A 24,305-nucleotide genomic window follows, 5' to 3' on the forward strand; every position below is an offset into this window, starting at 1 on the left:
TGCTGGGATTACAGGCATGAACCACCATGCCTGGCTATACTTTTAGATACAGGTCTGAGTTTCAGTGCTGTGGTTGGGCATCTTTGGTAAAAATCAGAAAAAATACAAACATAAGGCTTTTTTTGGGGGAGGGGGTACCAGGGATTGAATTCAGGACTTTGCGCTTGCCAGGCAAGCATCACTGAGCTATCTCCCCGGCTCCTGTAAAGATTATTTTTAATGACTCATGGCCCATGGCTTGCAAATGACATCTGTTGAATCTACAGATGACACCACTAGGGGCTTCGGGTTCAAGGTGAGATGCATGGGTGTGCTCATGCGCACACGCCGTATCTGGAGCGGGGAGCTTTGGGGTGGTAGTGCTGGCCATCTGCGCTACAAAGCTGCTATTGAGAGCAGGCCCAGATGCAGCTCCGCGTGCATGGTGGAAGAGTTTGGCAGCCACAATATTGCTTTTTCAGGCCCATAGTTTGCGGCTCAGTTTTAATTTTAATATTTTCTCTCTAGATTTCGAACAAACTTTTCTTTCTTTGGGGAAAAAAATACTGTCACGCTTAGAAATCTCCCCTTCTTCCCATGGTAGTAGCAGGACCTGTTTCTCGGGTATAACAAGACGTGTGTGAGCGTGACGTTGATGAAGCTGTGGCCCTGCTATGCCTGCTTACCTGGGAGTCTGCCCTTTTACAGTTTCATTTTCAGAGATTCACCTTATCCTGCTGGGTTTCACATGGGGTATTTTATTTGCACATGGGTACTTGGGTCAAATTCCTATGATTGGAAGGGCCAGTAACACCTGGTGAGGTTTCCAAGGTATTTCTTGTCTTCCTCCTGATTGGGAGTGAATCATTCTCAACCTCTAGTCACACCCAAATTGCCTCTAAATACCTGTATCGTTTAGTGCATCTTAGTGCTCCGATGCTTATAGCAAATGGGCGTGTTTAGAATCAATCACATACTAATTTTAATCTCCGCAGATTCCCAGTACATTCAAGAGTAGTGTTTCTTTTAACCACAATGATGGAAAGGCCCATAGATGAGGCTAGATCTGGTGCTGGGGGCCAGTTAGCTGGCTCTTTGCAGACTGTGTAGGGCTCCAGTATTGGAGTGATAGTGGGGGGCAAGTGGAATGGGAATGGAAAGTTGGGAAGGCAGGGAGCAGCCCAGCTCACAGGGAAGTGAAGGGAAAGCCAGCCTGGCATCCAACTAGGAAGTTATAGGCTTTCTCTCTGTTCCCATCAGACACCAGTGGAAAACAATTGTGGCTGCTCTGAACACAGTTGTGGTTGATTTGATTAATCTCACATTGGCAGACTCTTGGGCTGTTGGTGATTCACTCGCTTGTGGTTTTCAGGGCCAAGTCACTTAGTGGTCTTCTGTTGTGAATTCAGTGTCTCTTCCTGAAAATCTGCTGGGAGAAGAGTAGAGATGGTTGATAGGAGACAGTACTTCTCGAGTACCTACTGTGTGCCAGAGCTGTACTAAACCACTGGCTTCAAGCACCTGACCTGTAGTCCTCCCGGCAGCCTTCTCTGTGTCCTGAAAGAAACAGACCCAGAGAACGGTGAAGTCTGGTAAAGTCAGTGCGTGTGTGTGAGCACACAGGCACCTATTCACATACACGTACACCTCCCTTCAAGACGTGCCTTCCTTCCCTGTACCCAAGTGGGAAATTAGATGAAATTTGCAGACTGGAAGGCTTGTTCTCGTATGTGAAGTTACTACACTGGAAGTCAGCCATGGATTGGCATATGGCTGACTTGACATCACCAGGACTAATTTCTGCTTGTCACAGGGGTGTTTACAGGGACAGTCTTCTCTCCCCTTTGCTTTGCACTAATCCTGGGTCGTTTTAAAGATGTTTCAGGCCAGGGATATAATACAGCTCAGTGGTCCAGTGCCTGCCTGGTAAACGCCAGGTCCTAAGTTCTGGTCCTGGTAAGAAAAAAAAGTACAGTTGGGAACTGGGTATCTTTTATGTTTTGGGAGGTGGAAACCTGTGCAGTTTCATGATCTATATTCTTAGTTTTGGTGTGTGGGAGAAGGCGGCCCACCCCTTCTGAGGCCTGAGTTCAATCTCCGGCTCTGCAAAAATTAAAAAAAAAAAAAAAAAAAAAAGACAATGGTTTATTCTTCTGGGAAATCCCAAAAGGACGACAGTCCCTTTCTGGGTCCTAGAAGACAATTTGCAAATGAAAGAGAATGAGTAGGCTCCCCTGCTCAGGAAGGGAGTCACCCAGTTTCCTGTCTGGGGAGAAGGAAAAAGAGTAAATAAACCAGGCTTGCGTTTTTGAGCCTGCAGTTTGCCTTCAAAGTCTGATTTTTAAAATTTAGATTGCCTTGTCTCCTTTCTATATCGCTTTATTTCTTCTTGATGCATTAAGACCAAACTTCAGTAGATATGGCCGTCTGGGTTCTGGGTTCTTTTGAACTTTTTTCATCTCTGGAATTTGGTGACCCTTGCACAGTCCATGATGGATGGAAAGTGCATTGTGGGTATTCATAGGCTGTGGCCCTAGGATGAATTGCTGAATTATTATGGTGGTCATCCAATATGGCTGAAGTCCTTAAAACAACAGCTTATCTTCCCAGAGACCACCTCCCCTCTTCTTCTCTAACTCATTTCCTTTCACCTTTCCCGCCACCTCAGGGAAGGCCCCAATCAGCCCCTCAGGTGTATCTAAACATCCCCCCTCCAGCCCCACCCCGGGCAAAAGGCCATAAGAGCCTTAGCCTCCCTTTGTTCCAATCCAGAGAATTCCTTATCTTCCCAAGTTCTCTCCATAATAAAGCTTCTTTCCCTTTTTCTTTCTGCCTGTTTCTCTGCTGCAACTCCGGCAAAACCTTATCAGAGACCAGCATCTTTGCCTTGCACCTGAGACAGGATTCCCTTCTGCTTTTTGATATTTGATGGGTACTGGGAAAGCGCTGACAGAAAAGCAAGGTTCCTGTTGGGGGGCAGACTGATGCAGAGCCCCCTCTACTCTAGGCAGTAGGAGCTGTAAGAAGATGTCAAACTGGGACAAGAAGACCTGCAGAGGAAGTGCTTGACTGGGCCACCCTATGGAGGCAGGAAGAGATAGGAATTGTTTGGGTTCAAGATCATTTGTTCTAAATACTTTGAGATGCATTTTTAATAGGCATCAGTAGCACCAGCCAGAGTCTGTTCTCTTTGGGAAACAGTGGGTGATAAATTCCAGCAGGTTTTGAGGTTAGGTCATTTCACATTTCAACAGCAGAGCTGGAAGACAGGCAGCCTTGCAGGAGATGCCACAGCCTGTATTTCTCACAGTCGAGGAGCTTCAAAACCACTTGTGCCTGAGGCCCCGCATGCCGGCATCCTTTGTAGCAGCGGAGGGCAGAGCTCATCCCATTGTACATGCATAGCCCTGGTAACAGCTGCCAGCCCGAGGCCTCCTCATCCAGGTTCCTTAAACAAGGCCATGTTTGCTCTTTGCATGAGCTCAGCACCTGGCACGGTGCTGCCACCTTATGCTCCACCAATATTTATCGAATGACCAGCTGAATGTACACAGTGCAGATCAGCACAGCTGTGCCGCCTCCAGTCCTGGGTGCTTCCCCTTAGGTCTTCTTTGCAGGGGAGGCTGGACAGGGCCCTAGGCGTGGCCCAGGAAGAGGCTGGGTGCTGGAAGGAGAGCCAGGAAGGAGTGAAGGCGGCAATTCTTTGAGATGACCACTCTTGAAACTTTCTAGCTCCAGCTCCTTGGCTGTGTTCTTATTAATATAGCAGGCTATTTGGGAACCCTCCACATGTGGGATTCAAACACTGAGCCAGGAATAGGCAACATTCATTGTAAAGCTTTTGTGGCATTAAATGGCTTCTAATAAGGATCTCTGTTTTTGGAAAACCCCTTTCCATTCAACCTCTACAGGGCCAGACAAATAGCTCAGTAGATTAAAGTGCCTACAAGCAGGCACAGGGACTAGGGGTTCGATCCCCGGGCCTGCCCCTGGGGTGCGCTGAGACCGCAATTGAGACTGGCCATGGTGGTACATGCCTGTAATCCCAGCTCTTGGGAGGCTGTAAACAGGTGGATCACTACAAGTCGGATATAGTAGTGACACCGTGAATACCTTGTAGACCCTTCCCTAAAATACAAAAATAAAATAAACCTCTATAGGTTCCATATATAAACTGGCTCCCAATGTGTAGTATTCCCGTTGAGGGAGGCGCCACAGTATTCTTCACTGCTATGATACATTCTTTCAATTCTCATTGGGCTTTGCAGTGCCCTTTGTGCTTTCCTTGTATTTTTTCACATCCCTGCTATTTAAGTGGTTCTGTGATTTGCTGAAATTTGTTAAACTTCAGGAAAATTGAAAGAACAGTACAGTGAGAACCTGTATGTTTTTTAGTCTCCATCTGTTGACATTTATCATACTGGCTTGCTCCTTATACAGTCAGCTCCCCTATAACATGAAATTTGTGTTGCGTAAATCTCAGATGTGAAAAATCTTGTGTTAGAAATCTTGGAGCTCATGAAAAGAACAGGATGCTAGAACCATGCCTCAGAAACTTGGTCAGTGACACAGTGGGGAAAAACAGAGACCTAGAAAAATATACCAGGACACTTGGGCTATGTTAAATGGTTAAGAACTAAACTGCAAGGTAAATATGTAGCTCTTCTAAGACTTGGAGATTGACTGCGAAAGTGTGTGTCGGAGTTTGTGAGTTACATACAGTGAAACAGTGGAGGAAACACACTGACCGGAGGCAGCAGGTAGATGTTGAAGAAAGAATTTTATGTATTCCTTCATGGTGTGCTTCAGCCAGGCATGGATTTCCACATTCACCCAAGTTTCTCTTGTCAACATGTGTAAGCGGATGTGAAATTCCCTATGATGAAATTGTTCCCTAGTATATTAATTGCTTTGGAACATTGAGCAAGAATTATAGCAGGACTATGTACAGTATATTCCTTTTTTTCTGAACTATTTGACAGTAAGTTGCCTTGATTTTTCATTTCCTAATACTTTTGAAGAAGGCATCTAAGAATAAGGACTTTAAAAAAATGCAGCTATGCTATTATTACCGCCGTAGGGCAGTTAACTGATGAATTCAGTTAATAGATGAATTCATCAATTTTTGTGAATAAATTTTGGATTTTTTGTTTTAGAGCGCCTTGAGGCTTACAGACAAACTGAGCAGAAAGCCCAGAGGGTTCTCATATGCTACCTCACTTTCTCCCACAAACACTGAGTTTCCTATATTAACGTCTTACGTTTGTGTTGCATATTTGTTATAGCTGGTGGGCAAATATTGATGCGTTACTAATTTTTCAAGCCCACAGTTTAAGTTTCGTTCTGCTGTCCCTTCTCCTGGGTTTTACAAAATCCACCAGTGTTACATACCCACCATAACAGTACAGACTGCCCTAAAAAAAAATCCCCCATGCTCCACCTATTTGTTCCCCACTCTCCACTGATCTTTCTACTGTCTTTATAATTTTGTCTTTTTCTAAAATGTTGCATAATTGGAATCATGCAGTGTGTAATCCTTTCAAACTGGCTTTTTGGCATATATTTAGAGTTCCTCCATTTTTTTTTTTTTTAAATTTATGTATTTGGTACAGGGTCTTACTATGCAGCTCAGACTCTTGGTGATCCTCCTGTTTCAGTACTGGGATTACAAGCGTGTGCCACCACACCTGATTTGGGTGGCCTGGTCGGCTAGGCATGTGGTACCAGGGATTGAACCCTGGTCCTTGCGCTTGCCAAGCAATCACTGAGACTGCTGAGCTATCCCTGGCCCATCCATCTTCCATAGTTGTTCGTGGCTTGATAGCTCGTATCTTTATTGCTATGGTGGATTGACAACTGGTGGTCAACTTGTAACACCAGCTGAAATGAACCCAGCGTGGTGCAGGGTGTGGGAGGCCCAGGCGAGGATTGATGCCCACAACATAAGAGACAGAACTGGAGAAAAAGAGAAGCTTTTTGGCAGCTGTTTGGAAGCAGCTGAGAGGCTGTAGGGAGCTGTTGATTTTTTTGGAGGAGCTTGTCCTGCTGGCTGTCCTGATGAACTAGGCTGTTCTCATCGTCAGAGGAGCTCAGGACCTTGGTGTCACTGGGAATGGCCACGGTTCACTTTGGGGGAGCTCGGGTCCTCACTGTGAGCACTGCTTCCTGGCTCGGGAGAGGAAGATGGCATACTGCTCCGCCTCCTGGAGAAGCTTGCCGTGTTGGCTTTCCTGACGGGAACTCACCTTTCCTCCTTGCTGGAGGAGCTCGGGATCTCACTGTCACTGAGGATGGCTGGAGTACATTTTTGGGGTAGCGGTGTTTCTTCCCTTGAGCATTGCTTCCTGGCTGCAGTTTAGATCCCCTCAACCTGCTGGCACAGATCCTTCATCCCGCTGGCACAGACTTCCTAGCCTCCACCTCTAACCTGTGGGCCTTCCCAGTGCACGTCTGTGAAACAGGCCTGCCTGAGACTATTATGGGCTCTAGGCCTCCAGCTGGACTCATGCAGGGCATTACTGTGGGACCCAGGCCCTCGGCTAGATTCTTTGGTCTTTGGTGTGTGGACAGATTTCCTTAGCTCTCTTTGTATATGATTCTTTGGGTGAAAGAATTATATTATGCAATATTAATGCAATAAAATATTATAAAATAATCTTATAACGTGTCCTGTGAAAAAGGAGATGTTGGGCCAGGGAGATGGCTCAGTGGAATAAGTGCTTGCCTGGCAAGCACAAGAGCTGGAATTCAATCCCTGGTTCTGCCAAAAAAAAAAAAAAAAAAGGCAAAAAGGACATGTTGGTTACTTCCAGTTTCGGGTATTTATGAACAGAACTGCTGTGAGCCTATATATGCAGGTCTTTGCATGGACATAAGTTTTCAACTCATTGGATAAATAGAAAGGAATGGGATTATTGGAGCATATGATCAGTATGTTCAGTTTTGTGAGAACTGCTAGACTGTCTTTCAAAGTGGTTGTGCCATTTTTACTCCCACCAGCAATGAACGGGTCTCCTGCAGTTCCCCTTGAAGTCAGCGTTGGGTATTTTTGGCGTTTGGACTTTGGCCATGCTAATGGGTTGTTTTAGTTTGCAATTTCCTGATGAGATATGGATGCTGGACATCTTTTCTTTTGTGTATTTGCCATCTGTATGTCCACTTTGGGGAAGTGTCTTTTCAGATTTTGTGCTTATTTTTAAAATTCAAGGGCTGTGGAGATAGCTTGAGGCATACGTGCCTACTTGGCACCTGCCAGAAGAGTTTGATCCCTGATTCTGCATGCTATGCTGACCACCGAAACCAGGTGTGGTAGCGCATGCCTATAATCCCAGCGCTGGGGAGGCTGAGACAGGAGGATCACTCTGAGTCTCAACTATGTAGCAAGACCCTATATCAAATACATAAAAAAATTAAAAAAATATTTTGATTGTTTACGTATTAAGTACTTTCCTGTCCCTGGGACAAAATACCTGTCACCCACAAAAGGAGGAAGGTTTATTGTGGCTCCCAGGTTTGGTGGCCAGTCCTTGGTTGGCTGGCTCCAGAGCAGAGAGACAGTGTGGCAAAGGTCACAGTCAAGGAAGGCTCCCACTCATGGCAGCCAGAAACAGTCAAGGGAAAAACTGTGGGCAAGAACATGCCTCCTTCAGCCAAGCCCCGCCCCTCACGGCCCATCTCAGCTGTGAACCTATCAGTGGTTTACTTTTTGACTAGTAGTGAGATCATGACCCACTCGCCTTCAGTGTGTCCCACCTGTGAACACAGGGGACTCTGGGAGGACATTTTAGATGGAAATCCTCACCATTTTTTTTTTTTTTTTTTTTTTTTTATGGAGAGGGGGTTGTTTCTCAGGCTGTCAACTCACTTCGCAGCTGGCCTCAAGGATCGTGGCAATCTCTCATTTTCTAACTATTGACTTTTAGGAATTCTGTGTATGTTTTGAACAACAGTCACTTAGGACTATATTTTGCAAATATTTTTTCCTAGCCTGCGGCTTTCTTTTTAATTTTCTTAATGTCTTTCATGGATCATAAGCGCTTTAAATTTTAATTGTATTGTTTTATTAGTAGAAGATCGAAAGGGCCTGAGTTCAATCCCTGAAGTATTTGATTTTTGAAACAGGGTCTCATTGTACAAAGAGTGATCTCAAACTCGTGATCCTTCTACCCCAGCTACCTGAATGTTGGGATTACAGGTGTATTCTACCATGCTCAGCCCCAAATTTTTTAACCTTAGTGACAATCAGCTTAGCAGTTTTTTCTTTTTAGGAATTACTTTAAATGCTGTATTTAAAATCTCATTGCTAACGCAAGATTTTCTCCTATGTTATCTAAGAGCTTTATAATTTTTCGTTTTATGGCTGAATCTATTCATGTGGAACAATTTTGGTGGAGCATGCAAGGTTTATCTGGATTCTTTTGTCTTTGTGTTGATGTCCACTGATTCTGGCAGCCTTTGTTGAAAAACCGGTCTTTTGTTCATTGTGTGGCCTTTGCTCCTCCAGCAAAAATGAGCTGGCTCTTTGTGTGGGGCTGTTTCTGGGCTCTCATTGCGACACTGCTGAAATTTCTCCAGCATCCTGCTATCTTGATGATGTAGTTTTATATAAGTCTTGAAGTGGGATAATGTTCTGCACTTACATCCTTCAGGACTTTGTTGCCACCATTTGGGTCACTTGCTTTTCCATATAAGCCTCAGAATTAATTTTTTAATGTACACTAAGGAACTTGGTGGAAGTTTGATTAAAATCGTATTGAGTCTATACCATAAGTAAATGTGAAATTCTGTGTGTTTGCTGTGTTTCCTATTATATGGGTCACACTGATGCATATTCAGCAGGCAGAAGTAGAACTGAGTATGAGCAGATACAGATAGACTTTATTTCCTGATTCACTTGAAAGTTAGTTGTAGATACAAGACCACACAAGCGGGCCATGGTGGTGCGTGTCTGTAATCCCAGCAATTAGGAGGCTGAGGCAGAAAGATCACTGTGAATTTGAGGCCAGCCTGAGCTACAAAGTGAGTTCAAGGCCAGCCTGAAATGCATAGTGAGACCCTGCCTCAAAAAGACCAAAAGCAAATAAATAAGCCAAGAAAAAACAATTTATAAGACCACACTCCTAAATGTTTGAGACAAAATCTACAGTATCACTGACCCTTCGGGTGACTCACACTGATGCATCAGTTACCTGCCCTTACCACAGCTGCTGTGGTTGGTTGGTTGTTTCTTTTCTTTTCTTTTTTTTTTAAATTATTTATTTATTTTTATTTATTACATTTATTTATTGTGTGTGTGTGTGGCCAGCTCAGCCCACCAGGGGGCGGGGCTGGCTGGCATGTGGTGCTGGGGGATCGAACCGCGGTCCCTGTGCTTTGCCAAGCTTGTTTCAAGTAGGTGCTTTAGACCACTGAGCCATCTCTCCAGCCCCAAGTTGTTTCTTTTCTAATGCCCCTCCCAGTGGGCGCGAGGCACTGTGCCGTATTGGAACCTGAAAACAAGCAGAGACCCTGCTTTCCAGAAGTTCGCAGGCTTTGGGAAGATGGACATTGGAGCCATCGTAATGAGTTGGAATACGGGCTCCAGATACATTACAAGCCTAAGTGAGCAGCGGTGACTTCCCAGAGTGGGGTCCTGAGCCTGTGCCCATGCCCGGGATTCACCCTCCTGCTCCTGGTGGTCGTTTTGCTCAGACCAGGTGATCTGTATCCATTTACAGGCGAAGGACACAACAGACAGGATGCCATTCCTTCTCTCGGCAGAGAGGAGGAAGGAGAGGTGGACTTTGAGAGCCAGGCTGAGGAGTGGTACTCCTGTCTTCTAGGTCAGCTGAATTGAAAAGACCTGAGATTGGCTTTGAGTGTGAAGGATCCTCACTAACCGTGGCTACTCGAGATGGGGTTTCTTTTTTATGTGACCTCAGGACACAGCTGGCCAAGGGTTAGAGTACGGACTCAGATCCTAAAAATCCCCTGTGTGCTTCTCCCTCCCCAACCCCATTCTGTTGTCCCCCCTTATTTTCCCTGGGACCCTAGTTCATGGTGGCTTGTGGCTCTGTCATTCCCTCCATATGTTAGCACCTCCACATTCCGGGCAGGAGGGCAGAGAAAGGGACAGCGTGCTCCTCCTCCGCTTTTGTGTGTGTTCTAGAAAGTACACACCTCATTTCTGTCCACACTCCCCTGGCTGGAGTTTATTCACAGAACCATACCTGCACGCAGGAAGGTACTGAGAAATGTAGGCTTCGTTTGGGTGGCTGTGTACCAGGCTAACACTAGTGAGTTCTGTTCCGTGTAAGAAGGAAAGAGCTATTGAAAGGCAGCCTACAGCCCTGATAGCCCAGCAGTTCTGTTTAAAAAACAACTAAAAGAGCCTTCTATAAAATTAGTGCCTTAAGATGCACCATGAAAATTGTGTACTAACCCACTCATCTAGGTTCGCAGTGCAGTGCTGTATTGGCGGCTCTGAGGAGTCCTAGAGGAGCAGCACACATCCCTCAGTTTAACCACTAAGACAACTCAGCGAAAACTCCCTTTTCACAACAGTGTATTTATTTTGCTGCTTCTGCAGATTCCCTGTGACACTAGCTTTAGAATCACTGATGATTTCCTTTTTGAAGCCGTTCTGAACCCAGCAGAAATGTGCCTGCTGTGAGAGTTTCGGGTTCAGGCAGAGAAATGGAAGGAGCAGGGGATGTGGCCGTCACAGGGACTTGACCACGTGTAGCTGTGGGAGCTGGTTAGACAGGGTAAGGGCTCAGTGATCTTTGGATCTGGTGATGGGGCTCGCTGTCGGCCTGGCAGGGGGGTATAAGGAAGCGTTGAGAAGAAGCCGGAAGGGAACTCATGAGGTGGGCGGGAACCCTGGATCTGTCTGTCGTTTCTGGTTTTTGTGACATCGGTGTCCCAATAGGAGAAGCTGGTGTCCTCCATTATGGAATTGAACATACCTAGCTCAGCAGTCAGAGAAGATGAAGAAGAGCCCAGAGGCAGGCAGCTCCAGGCTCCAGCAGGCTGGGCTGCTGCTCTCCGCCTCAGTGGCTGTTCGCCTTGCTGCCCCTTGCTCCCCTCCCCCTGCCTGCTGCCACCATCCTCACCCCCGCGCTGCCTTCATCCTCCACACCCTTGCCCCACGCCGCCCCTCGCCCTCTGCCAACCTTCATCCCCTGCTGCCCTTTGCCCCCTCTTGACCCCCTTGCCCACCCTAGCCCCCTCTTGCCCACCCTTGCCCCCCTTCCCCCCTCGCTCTCTCTTGCCCCCCTTCACTCTGTCTTGCCCCCCTTCACTCCTGCTGCCCCTTGCCCCCTCGCTGCCCCTTGGCCCCTGCTGTCCCTCACCTCTTCGAGCTTATGGATGAGCAGGAATTTAGGTGGGTGCTCCGTGTTCCCGCACACCTTCCAGACACTAGTGCAAACTGGCTGCTGCTTCGTTTCCACCTTGTGTAGCTCAGCTGGAAAGGAATCCCGAGCGTGCGGTTCAGTCCAGCTAGGCCTGCGCATTGTAGAGCCACCGCGCATATATCTACCACGAGGTGACCCCTATAGAACCGTTTATAGTGAGCCTAGCTGCCGCAGCTGTAGACAGCTGTCGACATAAAGTAGATAGATAAATTGCTATGTGCAGATGATAGAGGTAATTGATGGACAAGCTGATACTACATCCATTAACATGGATGAGTCTTACGAAAACATTGAGCAAAAGAACACCAAAATCTATGATTGCATGTATAGGTATTTGAAAATGGGCACAGCTGATTCTTGTGTGTGGGGTGTGAATTCGGGGTCCTGGTTCTTCTCAGAGAGGGTAAAGGCCGGTCATGTTCTGTGTTCTGACCTAGGGGCCAGGTGCGCAGCGTGTTCACTTGGGAAAATGCAGTGAGTTGTGCAGTTGCAGTTTGTCTCCCTGCTGGTAATGGTGCAGCAGAAAGTTTAAATAAAGTTTTCACAGCTGTTGAGCTGTTGTGGGAGGCTAGGGTGGGGAAAGAAGCTCAGCTTTGCCAGGCGACCCCTGTAAGCAACGGGCTGAGTAAACATCCATGGAGAAGCCGGAAGTGCAAAGCCTCTGGAGGCCGCGTCCCTGGCTGGCCTGCCTCTGTCCTCGCCATGGGCTGCCAGTGTGATGTAGGGGACCACCCAGGGGCGCCCATCTCTGGCACAGAGACCCGCCAGTGTGGCAGGGCAGGGGACACTACATTGTTCTAGACCTGGAGGGGCCACCAGGACCTGTAGAATGACTCTAGCTGTCCTGGGACATTCTCAGGGAAAGCCGCCTCTGGAGGGTGGTAATAATGGTGGTGGATGTTAAGAAATGGGGGAACCGGGGAACCGGATGCTGCAAAAGCTCACCCTTGATTTTCAAACTCGCCTCTCTTTCTGAGCACTTTTTCTTTAACTCTGAGAAAGACAAGGTGGTTGTAGCTTTTCTGTTTTATGAAAATGTAATTTCCCTCTTTCAATTTTTTTGTTTGAATGAATGAATAAGTTGGTTGGAATCATGATTCTTCCATTGAAAAGAAACTGGTTGAAAGCGCCTTGGACTGTCTGGTGGAGAGTGGCCAATCCTCTATGGTGTCAGTGTAGTGTCTTCTCTGGTGCCCTGAACAGTCACCTGAAAGCACCATTAGCTAGGATCATACACATATTTTTAGTGCCTGGACAGTTAGGATTCGGAACATTAATAAGTTTGCCCAAAAATGAAACATTTCAAGCAGTTCAGTGTTCAGTTTCGAAGTTTTTGCATTGGCATGAAGAAAATAAAAACTGCTCCACAGAGTTCTCCACCACCTCTAGGCTATGTTTCTACTCATGCTGTCTTCAGAGTCGCTCAGTCTGGAGGATGCTTGTTGCTGCACCCTAAAATTCCACCTTACCTTGGACCCTAAAATTCCACTTTACCTTGGATCCAGGAAACACTTAGTTGCCGCTCTCTTTTGTAGCTTGTTCATCCCTAAACTGTAATTTCTTTCTTTGTTTTTTCTTTTTGAGACATGGTCTCTCTCTGCAGTTCAGGCTGGCCTTGAGCTCACTTAGTGACTCAGGCTGGTCTGGAACTCGCAACAATCTGAGTGCTGGAATCACAGGCGTGTGCCACCACATCCGACTCTGTAATTTGTTTGTGATCAGGGTCTTTTACCTTGTATCTCTAACATCTGGCTCCGTAAGATCTCTGTGATCAGGGACTGAGTCCCCAAGTTGTGGAAGCAAAGATCATCCACCCTTGAAGGATGCCTGTGTGTGGGGAGAAAGGGAGGGAAGCTACACCGCACAGATTAGAGAAGGAGGAAGAGGCCTAGTAGTACCCCACCCTGGAGATCTAGGAAGAGGAGATGCACTCGAGGAATCAGCGCACGGCATGTCAGGGCAGATGACACTGAGAAGTGTTTTCAGAAGTTTTGGGTTTTGTCCGAGTTTATTTGTGGCTGCAGAAAGGTGAGATGGAAACTAGATCTCAAGTACCTAAGGGGAGAGTGTGTGAGAAATGAGGAAAATACTTAAAGTGAAGCCATGCGAGGAAGATTTGGAAGTGGCTGGGCAGAATGGCAGAACCAAATCAGCTGAGTGGAGGAGGAGGGTGTGTGTGTGTGTTTGTGTGTGCGCGCATGCGCCTGCGCACCAGTCACAGGCAGCATCCCTTCCCTCCGGCTCCTGTTGTCTGGAGTGACTCACTGGGTGTTGGAGAAGAGTCTGTGAATATCTTTCTCCCTAGTCCAGTGCAAGGCTGAGTCAGGAATATGTTTTTGTGAAGCATTTTTTTTTTTTTTTTAAAAAAACCTGTATTCCCCTTTTCCCACAGGAAACATGGTAGAATGGTGTTTACCTCAGGATATTGACCTGGAAGGCGTCGAGTTCAAGTCTATGGCCAGTGGGTCCCATAAAATCCAGTCTGATTTCATGTAAGTCCTCCTGAACCCAAGCCTTCCTGTGCCATTCCCTTCACTCGCACTCCCTGGGCCTTTCCCAACGTGTAGAAGCTCTTATCAGAGGGTTCTTTAGGGAAAGCCTTTGCAGGTACTCTGACAGCATAGGGTACTTCGTGTTTGTATCAGGTTTGTGCCAGTGGTGTCTCTCTGGCTTTTGTCAAGTTCTCAGTGACTTTCATGATGCAGAAAAGCTGAGAACTCTTGCTAAGAAATTATATGGACTTCACCCAGTGGTCCCCACTGGTGTGGTCCCTGCATCAGTTCACCAGAAATTATGTGGACTTCAAGTTTGGTTTTAATGAACAAGTGGAGTCGTAGCTCATTATGGGTTAGGACATCTGTGTGCTAAAACATGAAGGTCTTGCTTTTTTTCCCCATGTGGTACTGGGGATTGATCCTAGGGCCTTTACACTGAGTTGTATCCCCAGTCTCAGACCCCTCCCCCACTTTAAAATTTTTAAGTCAAGGTCTCACTCAGTCAGTCAGTTACCCAAGCTGGTCATTCTCTTGGTCCTCCTGCCTCAGCTTCCTTGAGTGTTGGGGATATGGGTTGCACCACTGTCAAGTTTCAATTTTAAGGCCCATTTGGGGCCCACTATAACTAGTGCCTTGTGAGTGTTGTGAGGAGGAGTATGTGGAGAAAGCCTTCTGCATAATTTAGCAGCTTTAGCTTCCTCATTGGGAAAACCGTGACGGATAGAAGTCGGAAGGAGGAGAAGGGAACAAAATGACAGCCGAGTAGGAAATGTCAGAGGCTCAGGAAGTACGAGAAGAATCATTGAGGTGTATGCCAAGAAAACACTCTGCTCGAGCTCACGGGGCCTGAAGAAGAGTCTTGGTTCTGGCTCTGACTATCCATGTTATAAGCTGTGGTGGAGGAAGCAGGAGGGCTCTGTCCGTCCGTGGTTGGGGGCAGCTGGTTGCCAGGTTGCTAGACCCCGAGTCCTGACTCCACAGGGTGACCCACACCCTCAGCTGGTGAGTGCTGCCCTCCCGAGCCTCGCCTGTCTCCCCTGCGAGGTTCAGCAGTTTAAGGCTGAGCTTTGTTACTCTGAGCTCTGCAGACAGTTCATTTGTGTTTTGTTTTGTTTTCTTTGAAAGATTGCATGAGAGAAAACACCTTTCTTTGAGAGAAAACACGTTTGTTTTTCTTCCTCATTTCAAGCCAAGTACCTGTTTGGTGTTTTGCAGCTATTTTCGCAAGGGGCCCTTCTTCGGCCTGGCCTGCTTTGCCAACATGCCTGTGGAGAGCGAGCTGGAGCGCGGTGCCAGGATGAAGTCCGTGGGCATCCTGTCTCCTTCCTATACCCTGCTCTACCGGTACATGCACTTCCTGGAGAACCAGGTTAGGTACGTGGCTTCCACGCTCATGCGTGTGGGCAGCAGTAGGACTGGCCAGCTGGGGCACGTGTGTCCGTGTGTCTCATCTGTCCGCCCATCCACCTGTCTGTCCATCTATCTGTCCATCCGTCTATCTGTCTGTCTGTCCATGTGTCAGTGTGTCCATGTCCCTGAGAGAGAAGCCAGGGGGCTAGACCCACACGATGGGTTGGGCCTCAGTTAGTGTCCCTCATTTCAGCCAACAGGCTGCTAAGATTTCTTCATCCTGCAATGAAAGCTGGGGCAGATTTGTGTTTTCAGTTTATATGAATATTGTCACTGCATTCGTTTAATGAATTTGCTTCCATGTGTGTCTTTTTTTTTTTTTTTGGTGGAACCGGGGATCGAACTCAGGCCCTTGTACTTGTGAGGGAAGCACTTCTTCCACTGAGCCATCTCCCAGCCCCCTCCATGCGCGTCTTGATTTACTTTCAGCCTCAGTGACTGCCTCCTCATCCCAAGTGGGCGTGCACAGTAAGCTTCAGTGCCTGATGGCTCAGTATTTGGGGTAATAGGACGAGCACCTGCAACAGAAGCAGCAATGCTGAAGTTATTAGTTTTCTTTTTTTTTTTTTTTTTTTTTTTCTAAATTATGCAAGTAACCTACTTACACTTCAGCTTGTGAGGGAGTAAATCCATCTTTAATTCTGGAATTACTGTTAAAACTTCAGTACATTTATCTCTTTTCTAAGACTTACATTCATGTACTTGGAAACATGTTTCATAGCCAGGTATGGTGGTATGTGAGCCTAGGAACTTTTGTTTTTGTTTTTTGTCTTTTTTGAGACAAGGTTTCGCTGTGCAGCTCAGGCTGGCCTTGAACTCACTGTGTAGCCCAGACTGGACTTGAACTCACAGAGATACTCCTGCCTCAGCCTCTCAGGCGCTGGGATTATAGGTGTTTGCTACCATGCTCAGCTGGAGCCCTGGAGTTTGAAGCCTCCTAGACAAAAGAGTGAGAGTCTATTTCAAATAAACACACACACACACACACACACACACACACACACACTTATCCAGCAACAGGGATACACAATTTCATAGCCCATACTGTTGAAATTTACCATTATTTTAAAGCTTTTATAAAATATATTCTGTCTGGATTATCACCTTTGAAAGAAAATTGTAGAAAACAACATTTTTAAAATTTACTCAAGTACAAAAGAATAAAATCTTTCCAAAGATTTATACTTAGACCCCCATTACCAATATCAGTATATTCTTTTTTTTTTTGGCAGAACCGGGGGTTGAACTGAGGCCCTTGCGCTTGCCAGGCAAGCGCTTATTCTACTGAGCCATCTCCCCGGCCCTCAGTTTATTCTAGAATGAACTCACTTTACATAAATAGGACTAATAATTTATGAAAATTTCCTTCTTCAAATAGGCAATACTAATGAAATATACTTAATGTAGCTGTGCCTGGAAAGATAAGAAACGTGAGCTGCCCTGAGTCGACATGGTTATGCCCTATGACTGAGCATTTAGCATATTTCTTTGTCTTTTCTTATCCAGCAACAGGGATTGAACCAGGAACCTTCACGTTGAGCTAAATCCTCAGCATATTTATTTATTTATTTTTGAGACAAGATCTCACCGAGTTAATTGCCTGTGCTAGTCTCAGACATGAGATGCTCCTGCCTCAGTCTGGCTCAGAGTGCTGAGATTATGGGCGTGGAGCACCAAGCTCAACACTTCAGCAAGTTTCTGTGATTATTATTATTTTTGTTGTTGTTAAGGATGTTTTTCTACATTTGGGAGGTATGCTAACCACCTTTATGTAATATCTGTTTTAGTACTTGAACTGTTTCTTCAGTCGGTGTTTCAGAGGTAATATATAGATTTTTTTTCTTTTTTTTTGAGACAGGGTCTCACCAGATTGTGCAGGCTGACCTTGAACTCACTTATGTAGCCCAGGCTGGTCTTGAACTCACCGCAGCCTTGTTGCCTCAGCCTCCCCATTGCTGAGATTACAGGTGTATGCCACTATTCCTGGCATAGAATTTTTAAAAGAAGTATTTTTATTAAAATCCTCACGCTTTACAAAAGCTTCTTAAGCAAATTTTAATTGTCCAAATAATCCATTCTCGTGGTTCAAAAGCCACAACTATATGGAGGTGTTATATTAAAGTTCTAACTAAACAGCAGTAAAGGAGGCCAAACGATAAACAGCTCAATTAAGAGAGAGGGATTTTTGTCATATAGTAGTCCACAGGGTTAGGCAGTGGTCACGATGGGTAGCCTGCTCTAGTGGTTAGGGACCTGCATCCCTTCTGTTGCCTCTTACCCTGGGAGTGGCTTTGTATCCTCAGTTCTTGTTGTCCAAGTGCTCAGCACGGCTACATCTGCATTGCAGCCCACAGGAAAGGGGGCACAACAGAAACTCTGCTCCTCCTCACTTGTCATCTCCTAATGTCAAATCCTCAAATGCAAAGACACACCTACCAGCAAAGTTGACTAGAAAGTGTCTTTCTGTGGGTGACTCTAAGAGCACAGAACATTCTAGGGTTTGGCTTATAAGCAGGAAGAAGAAAAATGGATTTTTTAGGAAAAAAATATCACCTCCGCTTGTGGCAGAGGCCACCCAGGCACGGGGGAGACATCGGGGCTTCATGGGCTGCTGCTTCTAGCCCAGCATTCCCTGCGCTTGCAGCAGCCCTTTGCATTAGACCAGGGCATGGCTCTTTTTACTCCGAAGATTCATAAAACAAAAGACAAGTGTCCCACTTTCTACCTCCCAAATGCCACACAGAAAGTAGAATAGGGACCACAGTACAAGCTGCTGTCACAGAAAGCAGAGATGGACAGAGAGAAGTAGTCATTAGTCACCTGCCATCATGACATTCTAGTGAGTGCAGATTGTAAAGACTCCTTGCCCAGCCCGAGCGCTTCACTCCTGGATAAACCTTGGCTGGTGCTACTGCGTGGAACCCTGGTCTGTGTCCTTCTGTGGCGCCTGGATTTGCTCTTTAGGAGACCTACATCTGCAGAGGCCCAGGGAACTGGCCCTTCTTGAGGCTGCACAGCATCAGAATACACTTCCTGCTGGGGCACGTGGTGGGCCTGGCAGTTTCTTCAGGACTTGGAAGGCCATAGGAATCATGGGCCAGGCGTAGGACAATGTATGTCCGTCAAAAACTCAGCTGGCTTCTCATTGTTCACTTCAGTCATTTCCAGGTATCAGCCTCCAAAGATCACTTTCAGGTCGTGGTCTTTAAGTTAGTGGGCTCTGTGGAATTTTCAGTGTCCTGAATATGTCTTTGAGTCTGTTTTGTGGATTCTGTTTCTTTCCTAGTTGGGCATTCATAGTTCCCATCATTTTCCTAAGCGCTTCTGTTCTTCTAAAATCTGTGTCTAAAGTCACTGAGTATGCCTTTCACGATGCTCACCATCTCTGTAGTTTTGAGAAATTATTTATTTCTGATTTAATGTTTTGCCAGAGCCTTGTTTATTTGTTTGGTTGTTACTGCTTCAGAGAGTCCAGGTGGGTGGCTTGCGGATTGTTCCACCTCATGACACCCCTGGGTTTGCCTTTGGTGAGCTGGATGTCTGGGATTGCGTCTTAAGTATCTTCTCAGTTTGTGTGTATGTATATTTTATTTATATTAATTTAGGGCTGGGGAGATGGCTCAGTGGAATAAGTACTTGTCTGGCAAGTGCAAGGTCCTGAATTCAAACTCTGGTACCACCAAACAAACAAAGAAGGCTGCTAAAATTTCAAATGATACATTTATTTTAAGTTTAATGCCTGGTGGCTGCTTACAAATTGCCTGTGGTGAGTAGCTTTATTTTACTCATTTATTTTTATTTTATATATTTGGTATGAAGTCTCACTATGTAGCTCAGGCTCATAGTGATCCTCTTGTTTCAGCCTCCCCGGTGCTGGGATCACAGGTGTGTGCCAGCATGCCTGGTCTCAGTGGCCGGCTCAGCGTGCCCAGGGCTGGACTGGCACAGCATGCAGTCCTGGGGATTGAACCTGAGTCCTTGTGCTTGCCTAAGCAGGTGCTTAGTCCGCTGAGCTATCTCCGTGGCCTGTGAATAGCTTTATTATCAGTATTGAGAACCTGTTGGGAAATGACTACTCTCAGATGTCTTCCAGGTATAGCTGGCTTTTGGGTTGAGAGTCTGTCACAAGGTCCTACCTTTTCAATTTATTAGGGATGAGAAGTTACTGTCAGTGAAGTCCATGGCTCTGCTCCACTGCTGTGCTTGTCCATAGAGGCTTTGGGGTCACCAGCAATCCCCAGGTTTAAGCTGCCCTCCCATGCAGTATGTCTGGATTTAGGGAGAAAGCTCCACCTGCCTTCATGGAAGTTTTCCTCTTTGCTGTTCCAGTGGGCTTCAGATCCTTCCTGGGTCCTGGGGACCTGCTTCCCTCCTCCTCCTCTTCCTTCCTTTGCTATATTCCAGTGTCTGGACACCAAGTCTCAGAGAAGCTCTTTCTCGGCTGCTCACCATTCCTCCATCGTCCAGTCAGTGGGCTCCAAACTGTGTTGCTCTCTGCCTGGCCTCTCCCGGTTTCCCTCCTGTTGGCAACGACAGGAAGATGCTTTCAGTTCGATCTTTACAGATGGCCTCACTGCCTTGGCTCTCCAAGAATACTTACCTAGAAACTCCGCAATGCACTGAGAGACACTTGTACCTCCTGTTTTAGGGGGACAGAGGTATTGGCTTTTCCATCCCACAACCCCAAATTATTGGAATCCCAGTTGACTTATGGTAAAATTTAGGGTTTTTTTCCTTCTGTATTTTAGGGAAGGGTCTACAGGGTGTTAAGGGTCTCACTACTAGATCAAACTCGTAGTGATCTGCCTGTTTATAGCCTCCTAAGAGCTGGGATTACAGGCATGCACCCCCCCCCCGTCTTAATTGCTGTCTCAGCGCACCCTGGGGGTGGAACCAGCACAGCAGGCTTGGGGATTGAACCCTTGGCCCCTGTGCCTGCTTGCAGGTGCTTTAATCCACTGAGCTATTTGGCCAGCCCAAGATTTAGAGCTCACTGCCCTTGCTAAGCAGAAGCTGGCCAATTCTTACTGTTTTCCTCCTGCGTAGACCATTATAGTAAAAAGCCCCAGCCTGGGCATCTGCGTACATCAGCATTCTATTTGCAACCTTTTCTTAAGGCTATATATTCTGGTGATCAAGGTCCATCTTCCAACTTACTGAAGTTTTATCAAATCTTTTCACTACATTTTAGCAAGAGTTATGAGCTTTCTAGTTTTCAGTAGTTCTTAATTTTCTTTCTCATCAGCCCCCCTTCTGGATTCTAAGCCAATGACACTGCAGGGGGTTTTTGTTTTTGTTTTTTTAATTTATGTATTTGGTATAGGGTCTCACTATGCAGCTTGGACTCATAGTGATCCTCCTGTTTCAGCCTCCCTAGTGCAGGGATTACAGGTGTGCACCACCACGCCCAATTTCGGTGGCCAGCTCAGCACAGCATGCGCTACTGGGGATCAAACCCGGATCCTTGTGCTTGCCAGGCATGTGCTTAGACCACCTAGCTATCTCCCTGGCACTAGACACTGCAGTGTTTGATGTCATAATTTGTTTCTAGGTATGATCTTCAACCAAGATAAAATACGACCTAGGTTATTGTAATGAAGAACAGAGCCAAAGAAGTGGCTTAAGTGAAATATAAGAACAAATCTTCTAATACGACAGGACAGGCCCAGAGGTGGTGAAGCAGCCCTGTGTGGGTGGGAAGGGTTGCGCTAGTCATTGCAGGGTCTAAGTCATTCTGTCCTATGCCACTTCCTGGAGCAATGTTCGCAGCCATGTGGTAGAAGCTGACTCAGTCCTGCGTGTTCCAGCCACCGAGGAGGAGGAGTGGTGTGGCAGTCTCAGAACATGGACCCAGCACTTCTGGTCATAGTTGTTGGCCCAGTCTTGGTGACCAGCCACACCTAGCAGCAAGGGAGCCCATGAAAGGTAGTGAGTAGCTCAGTGAATCTGTGGCCATCTCAAATTTGGAGTTCTGTCACTGTGGGAATAACGGGGCAGCAGTCTCCTCCACCGGTGTCAAATGAAGTTACACCTGTTCCCATGTTCACCTCACAGTCTGTGGTCCCTTAATTTCTCGTGTTTCTTCCCACAGTTGGTGTGTGGATGCAGAATGCAAACACACCTTCTTCTCCTTTCGTGTAAAAGGTAGCATGTTATGAATGTGTGTACCTGGCCTGTTTCTTCGGTGGTGTGGGGCATCATCTCACATCGGTCCATTGAGAGGCATCTGTTTTCTACACTCATCTTCTGGGCTGTCTGCAGAAGAAGGGTGTTTGTTTATCAAGTCCTTTACTGGTACACACTTATTTTTTTTCCAGCCCAGCACTGTTATAAACGATCTTGCCCTGAGTCTGGGCGTGCTGGCGCATGCCTATAATCCCAGTGCTGGGGAGGCTGAAGACAGGAGGATCACTATGTATCTGAACTGCGAAGTGAGGCCCTGTACAAAAAAATAAATAAATAAAAATAAATGATGCTGCCCTGAATACCATGAACAAAACAAATCTTCTATACATGAATGGTGTATCTGTGCATTAAATTTCCGGAAATGAAGTTCATTGTATATGTTTAGTTTATTTTTATCCTTTTGAGACAGGGTCTCCCTATGCAGTTCAGGCTGGCCTTGATCTCACTGTGTAGCCCAGGCTGGTCTCGAAATCACAACAAATCCTCCTGCCTCAGCCTCCTGAGTGCTGGGATGACAAGCGTGTGCCAACAGGCCTGGCTACATTTATAATTTTAATAAACACTGTCAGATTGTTTTCCCTAGAGGGTAAAGCATTTTGTGAGTTCCACAGTTGTGCGGAGAGCCCATTCACACCCCCCAAAATAAGAGTTTTGGACCCCTGGTGTTCTGACAGCTAAAATACAGCATACTGGTGTACTTGTAATTTTTTGCAGTACCAGGAATTGAACTCAAAACCTTATGCTTGCCAGGCAAGCACTTATTCCACTGAGCTATCTCCCGGGCCCTGTACTTGTAATTGTCATTTTTCTTATTTTAGGTGAAATGAGCATCTTTATGTCTGCTCAGGCCGTTTGTATTTCTGTCTTTGTCAGCTGTTTCAAGACTTTGCTATGTTTTGTTGTTCTTGTTGACCTTTTCTTACCAATGCCTTGGAGTTTGCTGTTTAGTAAGGAAATGTGTTCTTTGTGAAATGAAAAATTATTTCCTGCTTTGTCATTTTAGTATTACTTCTCTGTTGTGCGCACAGTTTTCTTCTTTGAATTCATTCATCTCTTTAGGGCTTTTAGATTTGGAGTCCTAACCAGCTCGAAAGGTTTTGCAGCTTGGTGGCTATTGAGGACAAAAGGTGATGTGAGAGAACAGGTTTTCAGTGCGCAACATGGAGCGTAGAACCAGGTCTGGGCAGGTGTACGTGCCTGAGCAGGGCTTTTTGTGTAAGTAAACTAGACTTGATCCTGCTACGCCCAATCTGGGTTTTGTATTTATTCTGACCGCTGATTTTCCAGACTTCCAGTGATTCATCTAGAACGCTTGCCTTTCTATGATAATTCTTTAATTATCAAAAAAAAAAAGTGCTAGGGATACAGCCGGGCAGCATAAGCACCTGCCTGGCAAGTGCATGGCTCCAAGTTTGATCCCCGGTACTGAAGAAAAAAAAAAGAATTATAATTAACAAGATATTGGACAATTATTTGCTAGCTTAAAAGTTAAGAGAGGCTGCGATTTAGCTCAGCCGTCTAAAGTGCCTGTTGAGGCAAGCTCAGGCAAAGCGCAGGGACCACATGCTGTGCCCACCCCACCTCCAGGGTGGAATGAGCCAGCCACAAAAAAAGAAAAAGAATTAGAGAAGGGCTGGCCAGATAGTGCAGTGGATTAAAGCACCTGCTTAGGCAAACAAGGGCCTGGCGTTCAATCATTCAATCCCCAGCTTGCTGTGCCAGTCCTGCCCCCAGGGCGCATTGAGACAGCAACTGAGACTTGGCGTGGTGGGGCGCGCCTGTAATCCCAGCACTTAGGAGGCTGAAAACAGGCGGATCACTACGAATCTGATCTGTGTAAACCTTGTAGACTCTGTACTAAATACATTTGACTTTTTTTTTTTTTTTTTTTTTTGGTGGAACCAGGGATTGAACTCAGGCCCTTGTGCTTGCCAGGGAAGACATAGTGATATTTATGTTTTTGGATTTTGCTTACATTTTGACTAAAAGCAAGTATAAAATATCATTTTGAGGATAATGGGTATAATCTGAATGTGACTGGGTATTAACTTTTTATTAAGACTTTAAGGGGCCGGGGAGATAGCTCGACAGAATAAGTGCTTCCCTGGCAAGCTCAAGGGTCTGAGTTCAATCTCTGGTTCCGCCAAAAAAAAAAAAAAAGTTTAAAACAGTGAGATAATGCCATGGTAGTTGTTATTTTTAAATATACATTACAGTTATTGATATATACTAACATGAACAGATAAAATACAATGTAAAATCTTTAAAATACTTTTTAAAAAGTCCCTTATGACAGAGGGCAGATGACAGATGTAATCATATTGCTCAAATATGGATATGAAGATGAGTAATGGGCCTCACCTCATTCTTCTTTTTTGAGTATGTTTGAAAATTTCTATAAAGACAGTTTTGAAAGACTAAATATAAAATTAACATACACTGCAGTTATTGTTAGAAACTTGAAAAACAGAGAAAGCGCAAAAGAAAAGGACCAGGGCTGGCCACATAGCTCAAGAGGATTAAAGCACCTGCCCAGTTCAGCGGATTAAAGGTGTTCAATCCCCGGTGTCTGCTGTATGGGCCCCGCCCCCAGGGGGTACTGAGATGGCAATTGAGATTAGGCATGGTGGCACAGCGCCTGTAATCCCAGCTCTTGGGAAGCTGTGAACAGGCGGATCACTATGAGTCTGATCTAGAAGTGAGACCCTGAACACCCTGTAGACCCTTCCCTAAAATAAAGCGGGGGGAGGGGGAGAAAGGAAAAGGACCGTGCTGTTAGGTGTGTCTACTGTATAGCATAGTCTTTTCCCCATGTGTAAATTATACATATTATTTTTGA

At 46.0% G+C, this 24,305-nt stretch overlaps 1 protein-coding gene across 1 annotated transcript in view; it reads left to right on the forward strand.

Annotated features, from left to right (window-relative positions):
• The window catches only part of Kiaa1147 (KIAA1147 ortholog), a 42,056-nt gene that overhangs the window by 3,682 nt on the left and 14,069 nt on the right, over positions 1–24,305 (forward strand). Inside the window, exons 2-3 of the mRNA XM_004629131.2 lie at positions 13,768–13,867; positions 15,086–15,244. Of these exons, the coding sequence (XP_004629188.1) occupies positions 13,768–13,867; positions 15,086–15,244 (259 nt within the window). The remainder of the gene's footprint in view (positions 1–13,767; positions 13,868–15,085; positions 15,245–24,305) is intronic.

The sequence above is a fragment of the Octodon degus genome, unplaced genomic scaffold, assembly GCF_000260255.1.
Source record: "Octodon degus isolate 3935 unplaced genomic scaffold, OctDeg1.0 scaffold00027, whole genome shotgun sequence".
Classification (NCBI taxonomy): Eukaryota; Metazoa; Chordata; class Mammalia; order Rodentia; family Octodontidae; genus Octodon; species Octodon degus.